Source organism: Saccostrea cucullata, unplaced genomic scaffold (assembly GCF_032062105.1).
Source record: "Saccostrea cucullata isolate Sc308-1 unplaced genomic scaffold, CSIRO_AGI_Scuc_v1 ctg10013, whole genome shotgun sequence".
NCBI lineage: Eukaryota > Metazoa > Mollusca > Bivalvia > Ostreida > Ostreidae > Saccostrea > Saccostrea cuccullata.
In genome coordinates this window covers 1-18,878 of record NW_026930316.1, presented here as the reverse complement: position 1 = coordinate 18,878, position 18,878 = coordinate 1, and the positions used below count along the sequence as shown (strand labels likewise).

Sequence of the window (18,878 nt, the reverse complement as noted above, 5' to 3'; positions counted from 1 at the left end):
ATTAATCTGCAATATAGTACACATTCTCACATTGACAAGGAAATCGCCACGGCACGTTGGTTTTAATAACATTTCTTTGCACATGAAGGAGGCCTAAGGCACAAAACTGAAGTTAAATTTCATCGATTAGAAAGTGGTTTACATGTATTTGATCAGGATCAACCCGTCTACTACAAAGAGGAGAAAAATGAATATTTAGCAAATGTTTAGAAGGGAACTAAAATTACTAAATAGTCATTTGCAAGAGGATGTATTAAGAAATTGAGTCTATTTTTGGAACATGGCGCAATTTTTAGTTTTTATCTATTATGTGTCTTATTGATTCATTTCTACTGTACATTGTACCTCAAAAACGCCTCTGCTTAAAGTACATTAATTGTTTCAGAAGTCATTGTTGAGATGTTGACCAGTGATACCATCCTAAGTACAGACTGGAGAAGACACAAATTGCAACAAGTCACGCCCTTGTCCATCAAAACTAATTTGCTCCTGCCCCGAGAGGAACATTTCATTCAGGATTTACTATCAGAGGGTTGTCAAATGTCTGAATGCCCTAATACACAAAACAGATCTATTTTGTTTGATGTTTCTGAAGTGATGTATTCCGATACGTCCTTCTGTCCTTCTAGATATTTTTTGTTGATAGAACAATTCAGAATTTAAAAGTCACTCTGTCAATGAGTTTGACAGGGGGGTAAATGTACAAGGGTATGTACCCACGCTTTTAAAATACTGCAAAGTAGGATGAGAACAGAATTACAGATTTCACCTCCTCCCTCGGGGTTTGAGAATAAACAGGTAAGGACAATGCTGGATTTATTAAAAAAAAATTGTATTAATAAAATAACTGTACTTTTTTCTTTTGGTATGTCAGCATTTGTAAAACTGCAATTGCCCCTTTTAACTTCCATTAATTACCAATGGAAGGGTGTGATTTTCAATAAAATTCTTGATGGATATTTAATTACGTTTCTTTAAAAACTTTCTCTGTAAACTTGGGTATTTTGCAGTGTAGTTTTCCATTCTTTCAAATATAAAGTTCTCTTTCAAGCTTTTCTTCATCATATAATGAAACAATTTCTGTTTCAATCGTAAAAGGTGAAACGGAATTCAAAAAATCCCTGTGTGGAAAGGTTACTGACCGAAATATGGCGCATATGACCATAACTTTCTTATTTAATTATAGAAGATATATAAATTACTTGATATTACATACTAACAGTTTTGAAAGAGAATGAAATGACCAAGGCTACATTTCTAATAAAAATACTTGATCCAAGTCGTCATTTTCAGACGGAGAAAAGGGAGCCCGAGGGATCAACCCTTACAAAATGTTAGAATTCTACAGTCATAGAATTGTAAGCATACTTGTACTCTTTTTTGAAACCAAAATTCGGAATTAAATGTAATATATGATGTAATAGACATGTAACTTGTTTGTGTCTGTAAATAAAAAAAGTATTAAACTATATGAATAGTTTCCTTTCATGAAAATATTTCAATTTCAGGAGTTTCAAAAAAAGGTGCTATGGATTTGTGGGAAAATTCTTACAATAATCGGTGAGTTTGTATATATTTGTCACAACTTCGTAAATAACAGACACTCAGTTTTTCGTGTTACATGTATCTATATCTGACTGAATGCGATGATAAAAATTAAAATTAGAGGTACTGTGAGTACTGTGCTCACTAAATGATACCCCTGCCTCCCATATGAATATAATGGCAAAGTTCATGTTTTGCTCTGGGATACCCGAAATATGTATCAGATAAAAAATAAAATGAGGCACTCAATGGCATTATGTAATAAAGAATCGGTGAAAGTATCATTAAATTTTATTCAGTGGTATAGGAGGAGTTGCGGATAAGAGATGGGCACTGTAGCAACCGCTAATGATGCCTAAAACCCCAGTCACATTTCCAAAAACGAGCAACGGCCGACGGGTTTTGAAAAATGGGATTCTTCGGGTGACAGTCGGCATCGGCCGTTGTCTTGCCCGATTTTGACCACTTTTTTTGTCGGCCGACCAATTTTTTGTCCATCGGTCCAAGTTATAATTTTTTTTTGCATCGGTGGCCGATTTCTTCACTTGAAGTTATCTGTCGACGAACCTTCGATCATCGTCCGACTATCGACAGTCAGTTTATTAAGTTGGTCGTCCGTCGTTGGGACAATAAGGGCGTTTAAAATTTCGGCTGACAGTTAAAATCAAACTGTAGCTCAGAGCTGGATGATCAGGCGACGGTTGGTCGACTTGTGAATATTTTACCTATTAAGGATGCATAACACAAACAAAATTTTGATGCATGGATTGATATATATTTTTTGAACGGAAATTACATAAATAATTAATCCGTGAGATATAAAGAAATCTTAAGTATTATTTGCTGCATAGATATGTTTTTATGCAATTCTATACAAAATTTTGCACACATTTTAACATTGAGTCGCAATCTTATAACATTCTGCCACTTTGCCTTGCAAACATGACTCACGTCACCTATTTGAATATAGATCTATGAAAAAATATTGCTGATTTCTAAAGAAAAGTGATTTTTTGTGTTATTTATCCAAGTCATCGGTGTTCTAGGAATTAACACTGCTCCGTGTCGCCCGATACTTGTTTCGGCCGATCATGTTCTTTCAGCCGACAAGACCAGAAAATTTAATCGCCCGACCATCGGCTTAAATGTGACCTAGGCATAAGTCACATTTCCCGGCCGGTGGCCGTAAACCGGTGGTAATCTGTGGTGTGAGCGATGCCCCAACATCGGTTCACATCGGCCTAGTAGTCCTTAAAGTATCAGCCACATTATCCATTGATGGGGTAAATGATGGTCAAATAATGCGTTTTTGATTAAAAAAAAAAAACAAAAAAAACGGCGTGGTTTCCGGCCGGACATACAAAGGCCCAGCGATGCATTGCTGATCATAAAACGATGTTCTAAGGTAATCGGCAGATGTGTATTACATCGCTCATACATTGGTGAACATCGTTCGTACGTCAGTCGACTATGGGCAAATGTTTGGTCGAACATCGACCGATGATCGGCCGATGTCTGTTACCCACCACTCAACCCCCCGATGACCTCAGATTTAACGGACACTTGACGATGCTCGGCCATACACCGACCATTCCTTGGAAGATGTGTTAATGATGGGTTGCCGATGAGGAGCGATGTAAGGCATCGGTAAAGACATCGCTGATTTTTAACTACAACTTATTTTCTACAGTCGACCCCCACCGACTCGCCAAATGGCCTCAGTCACCGTCCGATTACTATAGATGTCCGGCCGGCAACCACGCTATTTTTATCAAAAAACGCATCGGTTTCTCATCGTTTACCCCATCGCTGGATAATGTGACTGATACTTTAATGATACAAATATCATTAAGCGTTGCAATGCAACGCTTAATGTCATAAATCATTGCATTAATTAGTTGACATGCTCATCTGCTTAATGATATAATTCTTTCATTAAGCGACGATTTAGTATTAGCTGTTGAAAAGGTCAACCATTAATGCAATACAGTTGCAAAGATTAATGATATTTGTGCGGCGTTATATCATTAGCGGTTGCTACATAGCACCCTTCAATATTACACAAAGAATGGTAGTGTCCATGTTTTGCTATGGGAAACTAAAAATATGCGTTCGATCAAAACGTAAAAGAACTGGGGATAAGAGATGAGTACCCCAAAGCGTAATGTTCAGACATAACTGACAGACGAACATCTAGACGGACGGACATCCCGTTCACTATATATCCTCCCACTTTTCAAGTGGGGGTATAAAAATAAGTTATTTAAGTATTGTTAAAAACATGTAAAACATATTTCTAGGTACATAAAACAAGTAAAAGGAGTGAAACTTGTCAACTTTGATTCGATGATGTACTTTTGGAAATGCAGAGATCAGCATATGCATTCAATACATTTGTACTAATTTGTGTCAATGTGATACTGGTAAAATATAACTTTCAGTTCATATGAAATCATTTGTTCAACACAAATAAAATGTAACATCGTTTTTTTTATATGTCCTATAGCTTCTGTCTCCTCCCTCTGTGACGTCACGACACAGGAAATTTCTGCCGATACCAGCTGGAGATCCTTCACATCCGTCGGATTCAACGGAGGGAGCGGATCCTATATTAAGTAGGTGGATTCAATTTGAGAAGGAAAAATCGTCAGAATACCCGCTAAAATAGGCTACAAAAGAGTCATTTCCCCCAAAAAATGTATGATAGTCAATTGCTATTTATAGGAACAAACTAAAATATAGGACTTAGAAGAGTGTTTTTTTAAAATTATTTATAGTAACATGGATTGTTGGTGGCGGATTGACTCGGGAGCGGATGACCTTCGCCTTTTGTTATTTCTGACCCTGGATACTGCGTGTCCCGGCGATAAAGTTTATATTTACGATGGTAGGTATCTTGTCAAATCTATTGTAAAAATTGAAAAAAGCGTTAGAATGTCAAATTATTTATATTCGAATCTAGAATCAAAAGGAGTGTTTAGTTTTAGGGAAAAAAAATATTAATGTCTTCTACTTTTTATGATAAAAGTATTTGAAATACCTGTTTATACTGAGCCCACACATTATTTTGTACATACGAACTGGTTCTTTACTTGATCGTTGAGTCTTATATCTCTGTACATTTCGACGTGCACATAATTTGTTTGTCTTCTGTTTAAGTACCAGTATAGCATTTCAAAGAAACTTGATGGGTACTTGACTTTACCTACTCTACATTTTTTGTTATCTGAAAAAAATTCTGTTTGCTTTTTTATGTCATTCTGTATTTTGAAATCGAATAAATTAAGTAATATATCGATAAGTACAAAAATTAATTAACATAACAAATACATACCTGCTAAAAATCTAATATTTTTTGTTTGACCTTATATTTTGACCTACATCAACATTTGCTATAATATTAACTTTTGAAGAGTTTATGCTAGGGTTTTTATATTTCAAAAGTTTCTATCTTGTGACAAGACCTATACCTGTACATTTGTTCTAATAATGTTGACATTGACATTGGAGTTTGACTAACTTTTAAAGAAAAAGAATTAACTTTGGTCCTAACTTTTGAACAGTAAGTGCTTGGATTTCATATTCCAAATACGTATATACCGGGTATTCACTGAGACACTTCCTTTCTTAGGGTGACGACATATTTTTATCTCTTGACCTTTGGATATGACTTCCATTTGAGGAACGCCAACCGTCGCCATATAATTTATTCTTCCATGGGGGCATCAGTGTTCCATAAACACATCATTTTTTTTGTTTTGTCTGTTTGATGGTTGTTTGGTATTGTTTTTGTATAAAAAGCATTAAAAATCTTTAATTTGTGAATAATAAAAGCCTTTAATTTTAAAAGGAAATTCAGCAGCAGCCACTGCCCTTGCAAATAACAAGTGTGGGACACCGGCCACGCCTTCACACTATTCGACGACTCAGCGATTCGCATATCTTCGATTGGTAACCGACGCAAGCGTGCAGAGGGCTGGGTTCAAGATGGATTTTGTTGCTGCGAAAGATTACTGTATGTTTACAATTACTGGTATATCTTTAAATGATTTTTAAATCATGACTATAATCAATGGAATTCAAGGAATCATTGCTAGGAAGGCAAAACTTTCTTGTTAATTACTGAATTTATTTTATTTCAACTGATTGAATTGCTAAGGGTACATGTAATTGATTATGTGGTAGTGTCAAACACTAGTAAACGGTTTTCTACTAGCATGGACCGGTGGGTTAACCCTTTAGCTTTTCAATGACGTACAGGACTGGCAATCCAGAAGCCCTGGGATCAATCCCCAGCATAGGCAGTTACATGTCTATGTTACATTTTGGCGCCCACGTTGGTATCCGGGTGTTCTCTGGCAGGAAAAGGTTGATTGTCCCCAGAACTTCGCCCTATAATCGTCGGCACTCTAAAAAGATGAAGACTTCTCATTCTCTGGAGGGGGTCAAAAGGTAGAGACATGTACATGTAGCTGTCTCTGCTTTGGATTAAACCCAGTGCCTGTGCCAGTCTGGTGCTCTATCAATCGAGCCAAAGGGTTAACCCACCAGCCCAAACTAGTAGGAAGCCGTGTATCTGACACTACCACAAAAAGGTGCTAGTAAGTGAAACAAAACCAAGTGTTATATATTCCCTTCGTTTCAGCCGGAACCGGATGTACATCGACGCAGTCCTTGTCTGCAGGAGATAACATACAATTCCTTTCTAGCCCGAATTTCCCTGGCCTATATAACAAGTGAGACTGTCTTTTTCAATATAATTAATTATGATGTAGATAACCCCCGGACCTGTGAATATATACACTAAAATTCTTCACAAAATATTTTATTCTTTTTTAACAGTGGTAAAAGTTGTCGCTGGGTGATTACGAGCGCCACCGGAAATGTTGATCTTGACGTCATGTTTTCAGACATAGAAGACGATCTTCCAACTCAGTGTAACTATGATAAATACTACATTAATGATGGTGAGTAGCACATATTAATATTATCAGTACATAAACAAAAGCTTACTACCTTACCAAAGGCAAATTCTGCTTTGAAGGAAATGACCGCTGTGATAATAATGCTGTAAGAACTGTGTGCTCCCAGTACCCAAAGGTCGCGCCCTTCACCTTTACGTCTTCAGGGTCATCTGTCGTGATATCGTTCTATAGTGACAATACTGTAGGACGCCATGGTTTTCTTATTCAATACAAATCGAATGTGACGGAGACAACGACTACTAGGGAACAGACAACGGAACTGAGCTCAACTCAGACAGCAACCTCGAACCATGCAAAGGTCACAAAAGGTAAAGGTCGCCAAAGTTCAGAAATACGTTTGATTTTATCTCTATTTGCAAAACTGCAAGTAAGAGAGAAAAAGATAACTGTATAGATTATAGAATGTAAGCAGCTTTAGATTTCAAATATAGACGAAAAACTATTTTTCATGTTTCAGATTCAGACAGGTGTATGGATGTTAGACTTGTGATTGGCATTGTATTTGGGTCTTTGGTCGCGGTAATCTTCTCCTGTACTCTTGTTGTACTGATGTTAGTACGAAGTCACAATTTACAGAAGAAGGCAATAAAGCCAGACGATTGATTAGTACTTCCTTGGATCAAAGTTATTTATTAGCAGTTTAACTGTCATATGTACTCATTTTTAGTTAAGATTGCATAAGATGTTTCTTTTTCCATGACGCTTATCACAGAACCAAAAATTAAAATTTTAAATCTGAAAATTTAAGAGCAAGGATGACTCGGTAGGGAATTTCTTTACTCGTGTTAAACACTATAAAAGAGTGCATGTAAACATCGGAAGACAATGTATAAATACTTGTAATGTTTACTCAGCAGATCCTATAAATTGATACCTGTATTTAAAGGTAAAAAAATACGCCTATTAGAACGGGTGCATACATTGTATCGGTCGTGTATCGGCTTGATTATTGAGAAGTGATACAAGTACAAGCCCCTGAATAATTTTTCATTCTACTCAAAATCCTGAATATTTTTTTAACTTCAAAAATATGTTATTTTTATTCATTAATTTATTTTTCTTTTTTTTTTATTTTTCGCTGCATATTTTGCCGACTTGATTTGTATGTTTTGTTTTTCTTTGTGAGAAATAATTTATACTTTAATTATGAAATAGCTGAACTGCTCACTGATTTGTTTGGGCAGGAAGTGGCTATTTTAAAATAGCAAGCTTGTCAGATTAAAGTTGAATATAACAATAAATTTGGAATATGATTCGACATGTGTCAGTTTGACATATGATTGCATTATAATACCAGCACGAGGGGTTTTACACGGGTTTAATGTTTCCATCAGGGACTAAAGTTAGTTCTATAAAAACTTTTAGAAATTCAGTCAGGAGAATGACTTTCAACTTCCCGAAACATTAGACATAGGTACATAAGGCAATCTTGCTCTAATCAAAGTCACACAAAAGTTTTTTCTCCGATGTTAAACTGTTTAAGTATAGTATTAATTAAAAAAAAATTGCTGTTCTTTTTCCTTGAATTGTAAAGAGATTCTTTGACTAGATTGCACTAATTAAGTACATGTTCATTGATTTAGTTCTCAGAAACAAACGCATAGGTCGTGCAAGGTCATTTTGAACGAAGATTAACACAAATGTTAAGGCCTTTTACTTTGAACATGTAGTTCTCCTCTAAAGCAACACTAGAGACAAAAAAGGGACGTAGAGAACATAATATTAAAACTTTGTTATGGAAATTATTTCCTGTGCCTCAATGAAGCCCCAAAAATATTTTTTTCCTTTTCTTGAGACTCTTCTTGGAGAGGAAATAAGTCATGGCTTTAAGTTATAATATCAAAGTACTCAGAAGTACAGAGAGCCGGGCTCATTTACAGAGTAGAATGGATTTCTTACATGAATCACGTTTATATTCTGATGAAAAAATTATTTTAAAATTATCAATATAAATGATAAGACACTGACAGTGAGTTTTTTCAATCCTAATACCACGGTCCGATTTTGTCAGAATCAGAATTTATCTGGTACCGCAGCTGAATGTAAACAAACAGGCCAGTCTGGTTCCCTCTCCTGCTTTACCTCGTATGTGTAAAGAACTACGGTAACACTGATTATCAAAAATCCTTACGCTAATGAACTATGTTCTTTGACTTATGAAGTTTTCAAAGTCATTACTACAAATGTTTATTTTATATAGATAAAACTTCGTTTTATTTTTGTTGCTTTCTTTAGCGTTTGTATTATCTCAAAAGCGGTTGAGAGTAAGAACTATATTTTTGCACGTAACTTTAAAATGGCGACTATGGGGTCAACATCCTGCCTTGAACAGGATCACATAAACCGGCAATTGCTCTTTGAGCAATAAGCCCGGCTAAAAATTCAAATTTTTGTCCGACATGATTTATAGGAATTCGAATCTAGTACACTTAAAATATTATTTTAAAAAATCAAAATAAGTATAGGATGCAAGACTTAGGTAAGCTAATACGCAATGCAAAGCTATTCATTATCACATTAAACTTTTTTTTAAAATACAATACAAATAAACTGCAACTTATAAATAACATGAAACAAGATGTGTTTGTGAAACACAGATGCCCTTGTACGGCAGCTGACTGCGAAAGTTGAAGTTTTTCAAATGGAAGTCAAACTCAAAGGTCAATGGATGAAATATGTTGTAACCAAAAAAAGTTTGTATCAATGAATATTTCTGTGAAATATGAAAGCCAAAGCACTAGCCATTAGTAAGTTGTGACCAAGTTAAAAGATTTCAAAATGTGGGTCAAAGTCCAAGGTGAAAGGGTCAAATTAAAGGTACACAGGGAAAGGTTTTTTATGAGAAATAAAACACGTGAAATATTAAAGCCCTAGCATCAACTGTTCAAAAGGTATGGCCAAGGTTACACTTTTTTTCAAAAAACGGCAAAACTCCAAGGTCGAGGTCAAAAGGTCGATATTGCTGATATCTGTTATCAAAAGTTAGGCCTTGTCACGTGGAATACGTAATCTGTGAAATATGAAGGCCTTAGTACTATCTGTTCTAAAGTCATATCAAAGAATGAAGGTGTTTAAATACTAGTAGGTCAAACTCTAAAATCAAGATAAAAAGATCAAAAATATTTATACATGTATATCCATGGAAGGGTTTTCTAACAATATATTTGTGAAGTTTGAAAGACCTGGCACTTTTTGCGTACAAACAATTAAACTTACATACAGACAGACGGACAAGACAAAAAACTCTACACCTCAAATCTTCGATTACGGGAGCATAAAAACAAAATTTCTTATTTCACTACATGCATCTATTTTTCTTGTATATATTGTCATCCTTAAATTATTTTCACTCTCTCAAAATGGATTTATATAAAAATCACATTGGGAAGCAATGTACAGAACATGCATGGCACCGGATATAAAATGGAATACATGTGAATAACCTCCTAAAATGTTCAACTGTAGGCTGAATTTTTGCATCTCCGACAACAATCACTTGATTTTTCAACATATATCCTTTCAAAAAACCAAAACCAATTTCCAATTTTCCGGTGATCGAAACCAGAAACACCTTCAAGTTGTTAATCACTCGACCTGTTTCAGACTTAATCCTCACAATACAGTTGAACCTTGGTGTCTTAAAAATCGATATCTCGAAACTATGGATATATCGAATAAAGCTGGAAGTCCCCATTGCAACCGCTTTATGAATTATATCCTCAATATGCCGAATCCTTGGATTTCTCGTCCCCATCGAATTCCAGGTATCGTATTTCCAAAGTAATCTAAAAATAGACCTAGCTACACTAGAGTATTGAGATCTCGGGTTGTGTCATCGTCTTTGTTACTATCTTTATACGCCGGAAGTCCCTTAGAAGCACTGGACATCTCGTCGTACCAGTGATAGATGTTCTGTACCATACACAGTAAACCTAACATGGTTCCAATGATGAGTACCACTACAGCAGTTAACGCTGACGTCCTTCTTAAACGTAACACTACACACAACATTAACGCTGAAAAAAAGTGATACATGGGTGTTAAAAGTAGCACATAAACGTATACAATGCTTCGGATAAAAGAAACATTGACCAATACTTCTAACTCGCCATTTATTGAACGTGTATCAGTACAATGTTGTAGATTTGTTTGAGAGTATTACTTAACACTTGATTTTATTTTTTAAATAAAAAAGGCTAAATAAGAACTCTTTACGGTATCATAAATTTATAGGCTCTTTCAATATTCATAAAGTTAAATGACTAAAATACGAAGGGAAACCTTATCTGAATTTTAAATACGTTTTACCTTTGTTAATTGAAAGACAGCCTAAAAGTTATGATAATTATTTTTACATACTTAACAGAAAAACTGGAAATGATATGAAAAATCCAACTACTGCTACCAGTCTGCTACTTGAACATTCACGGAAGTATTTCATAGCCCTGGAATATAGTCAATACATATTTTAAAAATATGGTTGCTCGAAATCTTTCCGAACACGTATAGTGAAAAATGTAGCACACTTACCTTTCTGGACCGTCGACAGTCTTGATGACTTTAGAAGCTATAAAACATTGCATAGAACACACTAGCACACAGTTCGCTGACAAAATCATCACAAGAGTTGAAAAAGCGGTGAATACTTCCGTCACATCCTCATACTGCTTCAGTGACGTCAGCAAACTTCCGTTTCTGAATCCTCCCTCGGGAGGATCACCGGTCCCCACAATAAATACATAAATATCCAAAATTAGAACAACAGAGGAAGCTAAACACAGAATCGCCAGGCTCTGAATAGTTTGTGAAACATTGTTTTGAGCGATGTATTCTGATCTTTTTACAACGTTACTTTCTTTTGGTTTTTGTTCCGTCTGCACGGAAGTTTGTTTGGAAGACATTCGACTAGATGGTCTGCTGACTATTTCCGGTGTTCTGCGCATGTGCAAAACTTGTTCCTTTTGTTTCTCTTCATTGTCTTTAATTTTCTTCTCTTCTTTTTGTTGGATGACAACTTCTAGGATGTCTCGATTTCTGTAGCTTTCTGCGTTATACATCTCCATGTTGAAATGACTTCAACCGAGCACCTGCCTGGAAGAGGCGATGTTTATAAATGTAATTGTATACAGCTGAAATAAAAATAAGGTGCAGTCAAACGTATGATTAAATGCAGATTTTTTTTTTCAAAAACTTGATGCAATTTTAAAAAGGTTATGAGAGTGATTACGTCTTCCGAATTAAAATTCTACCGATCAGTATCATGCTTCCTTGAATTTGTCTCTTTATAATCAATACTCAATCGTTTTTGCAAAAAAAATATAGACAGGATTTTTATAAGCATAGTTTGCCGAATTCATACACGACCTTTTTTTTCTTGAGGAAGAGTTTCTTTGCCTGATATATTAATTTCAAATTCTCTGTAGAAGATGTAAAAAGTGACAATATTGATGAATACACACTAAACAAAATGAATATTGAATTTTACAATTAACATAATAATTACAGAATTTAACATGATGTGATAACTTCTGTTTGTACTGTACTTAGTAAATTCAAAAATAACAATGTGACAACTATTTACTGTCCTCATATAAATGGTTATAAATTTTTCTATGAGAAGTAGGAAGTAGTCAAAGGTTATGTAGAGTATCCCTAAATTCCGTTTATGGGCAGATTTAATAATTTAGAACATAAACGTTACCTATAAAGCAATAAATCATTTTGCAAAATCTTGTGAAACAAATTTTCATCGATACTTCAATACACTTTGGAAGGGATTACGAGGTACTCAAGATAAATGATTTGGTTCCTATTTTAAACTACAGCCCACTATGAAAGTGTATTAAAAATTTTCTACAGAAATGAAATAGCCAGACAAAAATGTAATGGGATATCAAAAGATTATTCATGTTATATAAGATGGAAAACCCTTACTTCTTTATAATTCAATCTCAGTTATAAAATCTTACATTGAATAATCCTTAGATTCACAATAATTGAAGGTGAAAAAATGCAGAGCACAATAGCAGAAAGATACGAACTGAGCAATAAAATTTAACGCAGATGACAGGTACAATTCTTGGTGCTGAGATTATGTCACCGATTTATTTCATAAAATTTCAACAAAACATGACTAATCGAGGGCATACTCTAAAACCTGGCCTGGCCCCTCTGGCCTGGCCTGGTCTCTAAGTTGGCCTGGCCTCTAATTTGGCTTCAAACTAAATTTTGGCCTGGCCTCAAAAGTTGGCCTGGCCTCAAATTTGGCCTCTGTAAAAATTTTTGGCCTCAATTTTGGCCTCACTCAAAAATATTTTCTTTTTCTGAATTTGATTGATTTGATTTTTAAAAATATGATTTTTTATTGGTTTCATTTTTTCACAGATTAAGCAGGTGATTAATATATTTCTGTTGATATGTAAATGTGAACATTAGAATAATTATACACTACTACCAATCTGATTTATTTTTATTGATTTTCTATTGATCTGTTGCAATTCTGAAGACTATAACACAGAGCATATAATTTTACTTTCAAAAAGACACTCTCTTAATGATTTATTAAATGTGCCTCTATTTTTTTAAATTTCCATGGTAGGAATGATAATTTTTACAGAGTAAAAAACATTTACAAAATCAGGGAGAGGGCTAAAATAGGCTGTGCCTGCTGCCCAATCCTATTCACGATAACACCAGTGAATAAAATATTGTTTATATAAAAAAATATTTAGAAACATCACAATTAAATTATAAAGACAACAAAGAAATGCAGATGAGTAGTAATTAACTAAGAACTAAAAAGAATTTTATATTTGCCGTTTTAAGTATTACTTGTTTAATACAAGTTTTTTTTTAACTGTCTTTATTTAGAATTTAAAAAATCTGTTTGATGATGTTGACTACTTTTACAAATGATAGAAAAAGAGTCAATACTATGATATGCAAGTAATTGACCACATTTTATATGACAGGGTTCTAATGGTGAATAGGATGCAATTCTTTTACAGCACAAATTTTAATAATCTATCATCAAACTCAACTTTTGTTTTGATAATTGTAGGCAGTGAAAGTTGTAGCAGGAAATTCTTTATAAATCATGGGTGGCTTAACAGCCTATGCACATATACATGTCATTACTGATTAACTTCAACCTTTAAACTCCCTGTCAAGAACCCTGCTGCAGAATTTTTTGTCATTTGATATCCAATTACAGTGTTACGGCACACCAGGAACAGAAAGTTATAAATTATCTGATAATGTTATTTATCTTAATTTTTTTTAAATACCAACTGTTCTTAGATTAAAGTGAACATGAATTTTTAACAGAGTAATCAAATAAGTGTAATATAAATATTTTGGTATCTGTCTTGGTATATTTATTTGAAAAAAAATCTTAGGTGCCTGTATTCATATATCACACAGATGATGCAGGCATAACAGTAACACAACACTCCACAGTGTGTGAAAGATGATGATTCATCTACTTAACAAGTGGGAATTTTTCAAAGCTATTAATGACATTTGACATGAATTATTACTAGAGATTTTTTTCAATGTTCACAATTTGGAAAACACAAAATTACTCTACTTTTTTTTCTAAATAATTATAATCAAAAGTATCGGTAGCGTGTCTGTATGAAATACCTGTAAATGATAAAATGAAATAACTGTACACTGATCAATTGATAATCAATAAAATAATCCTTATTGGTGGTAGTACATGATTATTTTTAATGTTCACATTTACATATCAACAAAAATATATTAATCACCTGCTTAATCTGTGAAAAAAAAATGAAACCAATAAAAAATCAATAAAATCAAATCAAATTCCTAAAAAGAAAATGTTTTTGAGTGAGGCCAAAAATTTTTACAGAGGCCAAATTTGAGGCCAGGCAAACTTTTGAGGCCAGGCCAAAATTTGGTTTGAAGCCAAATTAGAGGCCAAAATAGAGGCCAGGCCAACTTAGAGGCCAGGCCAGGCCAAAGGGGCCAGGCCAGGTTTTAGAGTATGCCCTAATCGAGAAGTTTGCTGCCTGGAGTCTTTTGATATGTTCTTGCGTTACGTACTTTTTTCTGAATTGCAGACTGCGGCATTGCAGGTATGCCTGAAATAATTTTTTAAAAACGTGCACAGGTGTGTCGATACCTGACAAATGATTTACCAGACCTGCACGTGTTGTTGCACAATTCTTCGCATTGTTTTGCTTCTTATGGTGTAAATAGATGTATCAAGAATTTTGTGGAATTTATTCAGTAATTTAACAGACTTATGTATACTGGTAGAAACTTCCCGTTGCCTATTATAACATACGGGCAAACACGTGCAAGTGTATATACATGTAGTTACTAAAATGTACTTTTCCTATGCACAAAAACCCTTGTCATTGTATATAATATTAAGTTTAAATGAAGAAGTATAAAATGAAATTAAGAGGATAAATCGTAGTGACAAACTACGATGTTCCTCGTGAACAGATAAAAAATAAAGATACTTATAATCTTCTTAAAGGTTACACAATATATAAATATACATGTATATACTATATAGTTACTCAGCACACGTGATTTGAATTTCAATACAATATTGATTAAGATTTAATTAGAAGAACGAAACCTTTTATCTATTTATACACCATTAAATCAAATCAAAACACACACAATCAAAGAGCTTATCATGTACATCACAGATGAAAATAACATACGGGGGATCTTTTCAAATATTACCTGCATGCATACTAAATCTAATGGACGATCGATGCATAATGACGGTGCAGTAAATGTTACCTTTATAAATGGTGTACAAGACATCCGGGATCCATCTTCTCTTTTCTATCTCCTAGGAAGGTATAATTTTTCACATATAAATATGATTTTTCATATCTGGGTGGTAAACATTCGGTGAAGAATCGTTTCCGCCTTTCTGGACCAGGACTCTCTCTATTATATCTTCGTACTATTGCAGACTACATGGAGTATTGATTGAAGCAGACGACTGTAATCTTATTTGATGAACACGGCCAGGCACCTTATTTTTCTTGTTAAATCCATGATCACGTTGAATTACCACCATGCATGCATAATTCTGCAGTGTTTACGGACAAGAGTGAATGAAAAAAGGATCTTTAAGGAATAAACATAAAGCCGCGTCATCTATGTGACATTGAAGGGGGAGTCAGATCGTTTAAAAAGATAACATTATAGCTATTTAAATTCCTTGCTTCCCCTTAACTTCTCTAATTTCCTCACCATTCAAATTAAATTGAAATATAGCCATTTCGTAATGGGAGTAATTTGTTTATTGTGATGTTTCACACACCGTGAGCTCAGAGCTTTACAAAATGAATGCTAATTTAAAATCATTAAAAAGAGACTAAGTACACGAGACATTTATTAATCAGATCAGACGACACATAGCATCTTTAACGGGCATCAATATATGTAAAGTAAAATACGACCTCATCTATCAATCAAGGATATATTGAGTCTTTGTGAACCATTTATATCACCAGAGAAATGAGGGGGGACTGTTCATAGTGCGTGAGGGGGAAATATTATCTCTAATACAAATAAGGATTTTTTAGTGTTCGTTAAAGCTAACTGTAATACGAAAGCCTATTAGGATCAATCTAAAGAGAAAAAAAATTTCAAAGGCGTTATAATGCCTTTTCAAAAGGCGTAATAACGCGAAAGTAGGCGTTATAACGCCTTTTTAAAAGGCGTTATTACGCCTTTTTATTCTGAAAAGGCGTTATTACGCCTTTCCATTCAAAGGGCGTTATTACGCCTTTTTAAAAGGCATTATTACGCCTTTCTAAAAGGCGTTATAACGCCTTTCTAAAAGGCGTTATTACGCCTTTCTAAAAGGCGTTATTACGCCTTTCCAAAAGGCGTTATTACGCCTTTCCAAAAGGCGTTATTACACCTTTCCAAAAGGCGTTATTACGCCTTTCTAAAAGGCGTTATTATGCCTTTCCAAAAGGGTTATACGATTTTGGAATAACCTTTATTTTACATTTAACAGACCCGTGCTTTTAATAGCCCCCACCTCACCCCACTCTACTGACGAAAGTCGTGGGGGGGGGGGGGGGGCTTCTCAGTAAAACTTTATTCAAATGCAAGAATTTGCCACAGTTTTACATACTGCAACAAAATGTTCAGGAACCAAGCAACCAGGTTGCTTGATTCCTGAACATTTTGTTAATTATAATATTTAAACCGCAAGACTTTTCCCCATAAAGTGTGTATGTGTGGAGGTGGGTACCCCAATTGCACTCGTACTACTGGCCTACTTGAAAAAAAAAAGAATGGAAAGAATTAAAACCATCTTTATTTATGCAATTCTCTATATTCCTGCACATCTCACTGACAACTGTTTGCATTCGTATTAAGAGAAGGCAACACTCTACTTGTGAAGATCTGGGATATAAGCAGATGTATCTTGTAGCTTTAAATTTTTTTTTTCCTGGAAATGTAATTGCTATCTGTTTAAATTATTTTTTTTTGAGAAATAAGTCCTATATCTAATTGTGAAATTCATGTCCCAAAGGTACGATTTCTGCACCCCCCCCCCCTCGGTTTGGCTACATATTTTCAGTCATGTATTGAAAATAAAAGGCGTAATAACGCCTTTTAGAAAAACGTAATAACGCCTTTTAAAAAGGCGTAATAACGCTTTTTAAACAGGCGTAATAACGCCTTTTGTAAAGGCATTATAACGCCTTTTGGAAAGGCGTAATAACGCCTTTTGAATGGAAAGGCATAATAACGCCTTTTAAAAAGGCGTAATAACGCCTTTTGGAAAGGCATAATAACGCCTTTTAGAAAGCGTTATAACGCCTTTTGGAAAGGCATAAAAACGCCTTTTAAAAAAGCGTTATAACGCCTTTTGGAAAGGAGTTATAACGCCTTTTGAATGGAAAGGCATAATAACGCCTTTTAAAAAGGCGTAATAACGCCTTTTGGAAAGGCATAATAACGCCTTTTAGAAAGCGTTATAACGCCTTTTGGAAAGGCATAATAACGCCTTTTAAAAAGGCGTTATAACGCTTTTTGGAAAGGCGTAATAACGCCTTTTGAATGGAAAGGCATTATATTTTAAAAAGGCGTTATAACGCCTTTTTTTCGCGTTATTACGCCTTTTAAAAAGGCGTTATAACGCCTTTTAATTTTTTTTCTCTTTAGATTGATCCTAATAGGCTTTCGTAGTGTAACTAATAATTGCTATGACGGTGGGTTTTTTTTAAAGTAAAGATAAGCTTTGTATTTTAATTATTTAGGAAGAATTTGACTATTAGTATGTTCAGTATGTTGTGATTGAACATTTATTAACTGATAGAGTAATAAAAATAACGAACAAGAATAACTCGTATAATATTTACCAAAATACTCACCCACATAATACATTTAAATAGAACGGGGTAGGGGGGCTTAACCCCTCTTCCGTCTCCACTTTTTTTGTGAAAAGATATTCATAATATAAGCATTAAAAACTGCATTACTTACTTGGGTGGGGGATTTTCCACCCCTGCGACTTTCATTTACCACTCCCCCTTTCAATTAGTTTCCGACACCTATATGTCCTATGCTGCATGATGTTTTTATGTGGAATGTTATGATTTCGAGAAAGTTTGAGGGATTGAAAAACAGAAGATGAGTAACTCTTCCATTTCATTTTGAAAGGTATGTTTTACAGTGTCATAAGGAAATTTCATTTTAAAATTGGTATTGTGACACTCCATGAATGTTTATAATCAATAAACGTACTTCGCTTTAAATATGTTCAAGAATTATGTAACATAAGGAACATTTCTTAGGCAAACTATTTTTACTTTAAAATAATGCTATAATATGTATATAGGATTATTTAACATTAACATGTAGTGCGATTGAAAGATGCACTATTTATATTTTTAACTTGTTTCCTTTATCATGTTTGTGTGTGTAATGTAAAATTTCGTATGTCCTTAAACGGTTCAAGAGTGAACTTTTAAAATATAAACTTAATTTTTTCATTCAGACTAAGGAAGATAACTTTTAGGCAATTTGAGTTGTCTTTCTTGATATTAAATTGGGAAGCCAAACACATTAACTTTTTTTAATATCATTTTTAAATTCCCAGTAGCAAAGATGTCGCATTCGTAATTTAATTATATAAACATGATAAACTTAGCCAGACTTTGCCTTAAAATTTTTAATTTATTTAAGGAACTAATGCTATCGTACCGAGAATTTACGCATTTGAAGACATACCAACTACAGTATATTAGTTTTTCATCCACTCGGTATCTCTACCCGTGGAAATTGTCTCCCAGTTGTGGCATATTTCTGCAGAAAGGACATATCCAG

General features: G+C 34.3%; 2 protein-coding genes across 2 annotated transcripts; one reads left to right on the top strand and one right to left on the bottom strand.

The window, feature by feature from the left end:
- The first annotated feature begins 745 nt into the window (after window positions 1–745).
- LOC134283697 (exoskeleton protein RP43-like) lies at window positions 746–7,967 on the top strand. The gene is made up of 10 exons (XM_062766184.1): window positions 746–798; window positions 1,294–1,358; window positions 1,509–1,560; window positions 4,052–4,160; window positions 4,323–4,432; window positions 5,396–5,560; window positions 6,191–6,281; window positions 6,388–6,512; window positions 6,590–6,838; window positions 6,988–7,967. Exons 2-10 carry the CDS (start codon window positions 1,332–1,334, stop codon window positions 7,131–7,133), a joined length of 1,074 nt encoding a protein of 357 aa, XP_062622168.1. The 5' UTR covers window positions 746–798; window positions 1,294–1,331; the 3' UTR covers window positions 7,134–7,967.
- Window positions 7,968–9,816: 1,849 nt separating this feature from the next.
- On the bottom strand, window positions 9,817–15,702 carry LOC134283696 (uncharacterized). Its single transcript, XM_062766183.1, has 4 exons — window positions 15,318–15,702; window positions 11,061–11,659; window positions 10,890–10,975; window positions 9,817–10,546 (listed from the first exon to the last, which is right to left on the bottom strand). Exons 2-4 carry the CDS (start codon window positions 11,591–11,593, stop codon window positions 10,332–10,334), a joined length of 834 nt encoding a protein of 277 aa, XP_062622167.1. The 5' UTR covers window positions 11,594–11,659; window positions 15,318–15,702; the 3' UTR covers window positions 9,817–10,331.
- Window positions 15,703–18,878: the final 3,176 nt, after the last annotated feature.

Bases quoted from the DNA above. Each gene is read 5' to 3' on its own strand.
- LOC134283697 (XM_062766184.1), top strand. From the start codon at position 1,332: ATGTTAGAATTCTACAGTCATAGAATT. The intron at 6,513-6,589 runs GTGAGTAGCACA...TCTGCTTTGAAG, and splicing joins TAAATACTACATTAATGATG to GAAATGACCGCTGTGATAAT. The intron at 6,839-6,987 runs GTAAAGGTCGCC...TTCATGTTTCAG, and splicing joins CCATGCAAAGGTCACAAAAG to ATTCAGACAGGTGTATGGAT.
- LOC134283696 (XM_062766183.1), bottom strand. From the start codon at position 11,593: ATGGAGATGTATAACGCAGAAAGCTACAGAAATCGAGACATCCTAGAA. The intron at 10,976-11,060 runs GTAAGTGTGCTA...ACTATATTCCAG, and splicing joins ACTGTCGACGGTCCAGAAAG to GGCTATGAAATACTTCCGTG. The intron at 10,547-10,889 runs GTATGTAAAAAT...ACTTTTTTTCAG, and splicing joins ATTTCCAGTTTTTCTGTTAA to CGTTAATGTTGTGTGTAGTG.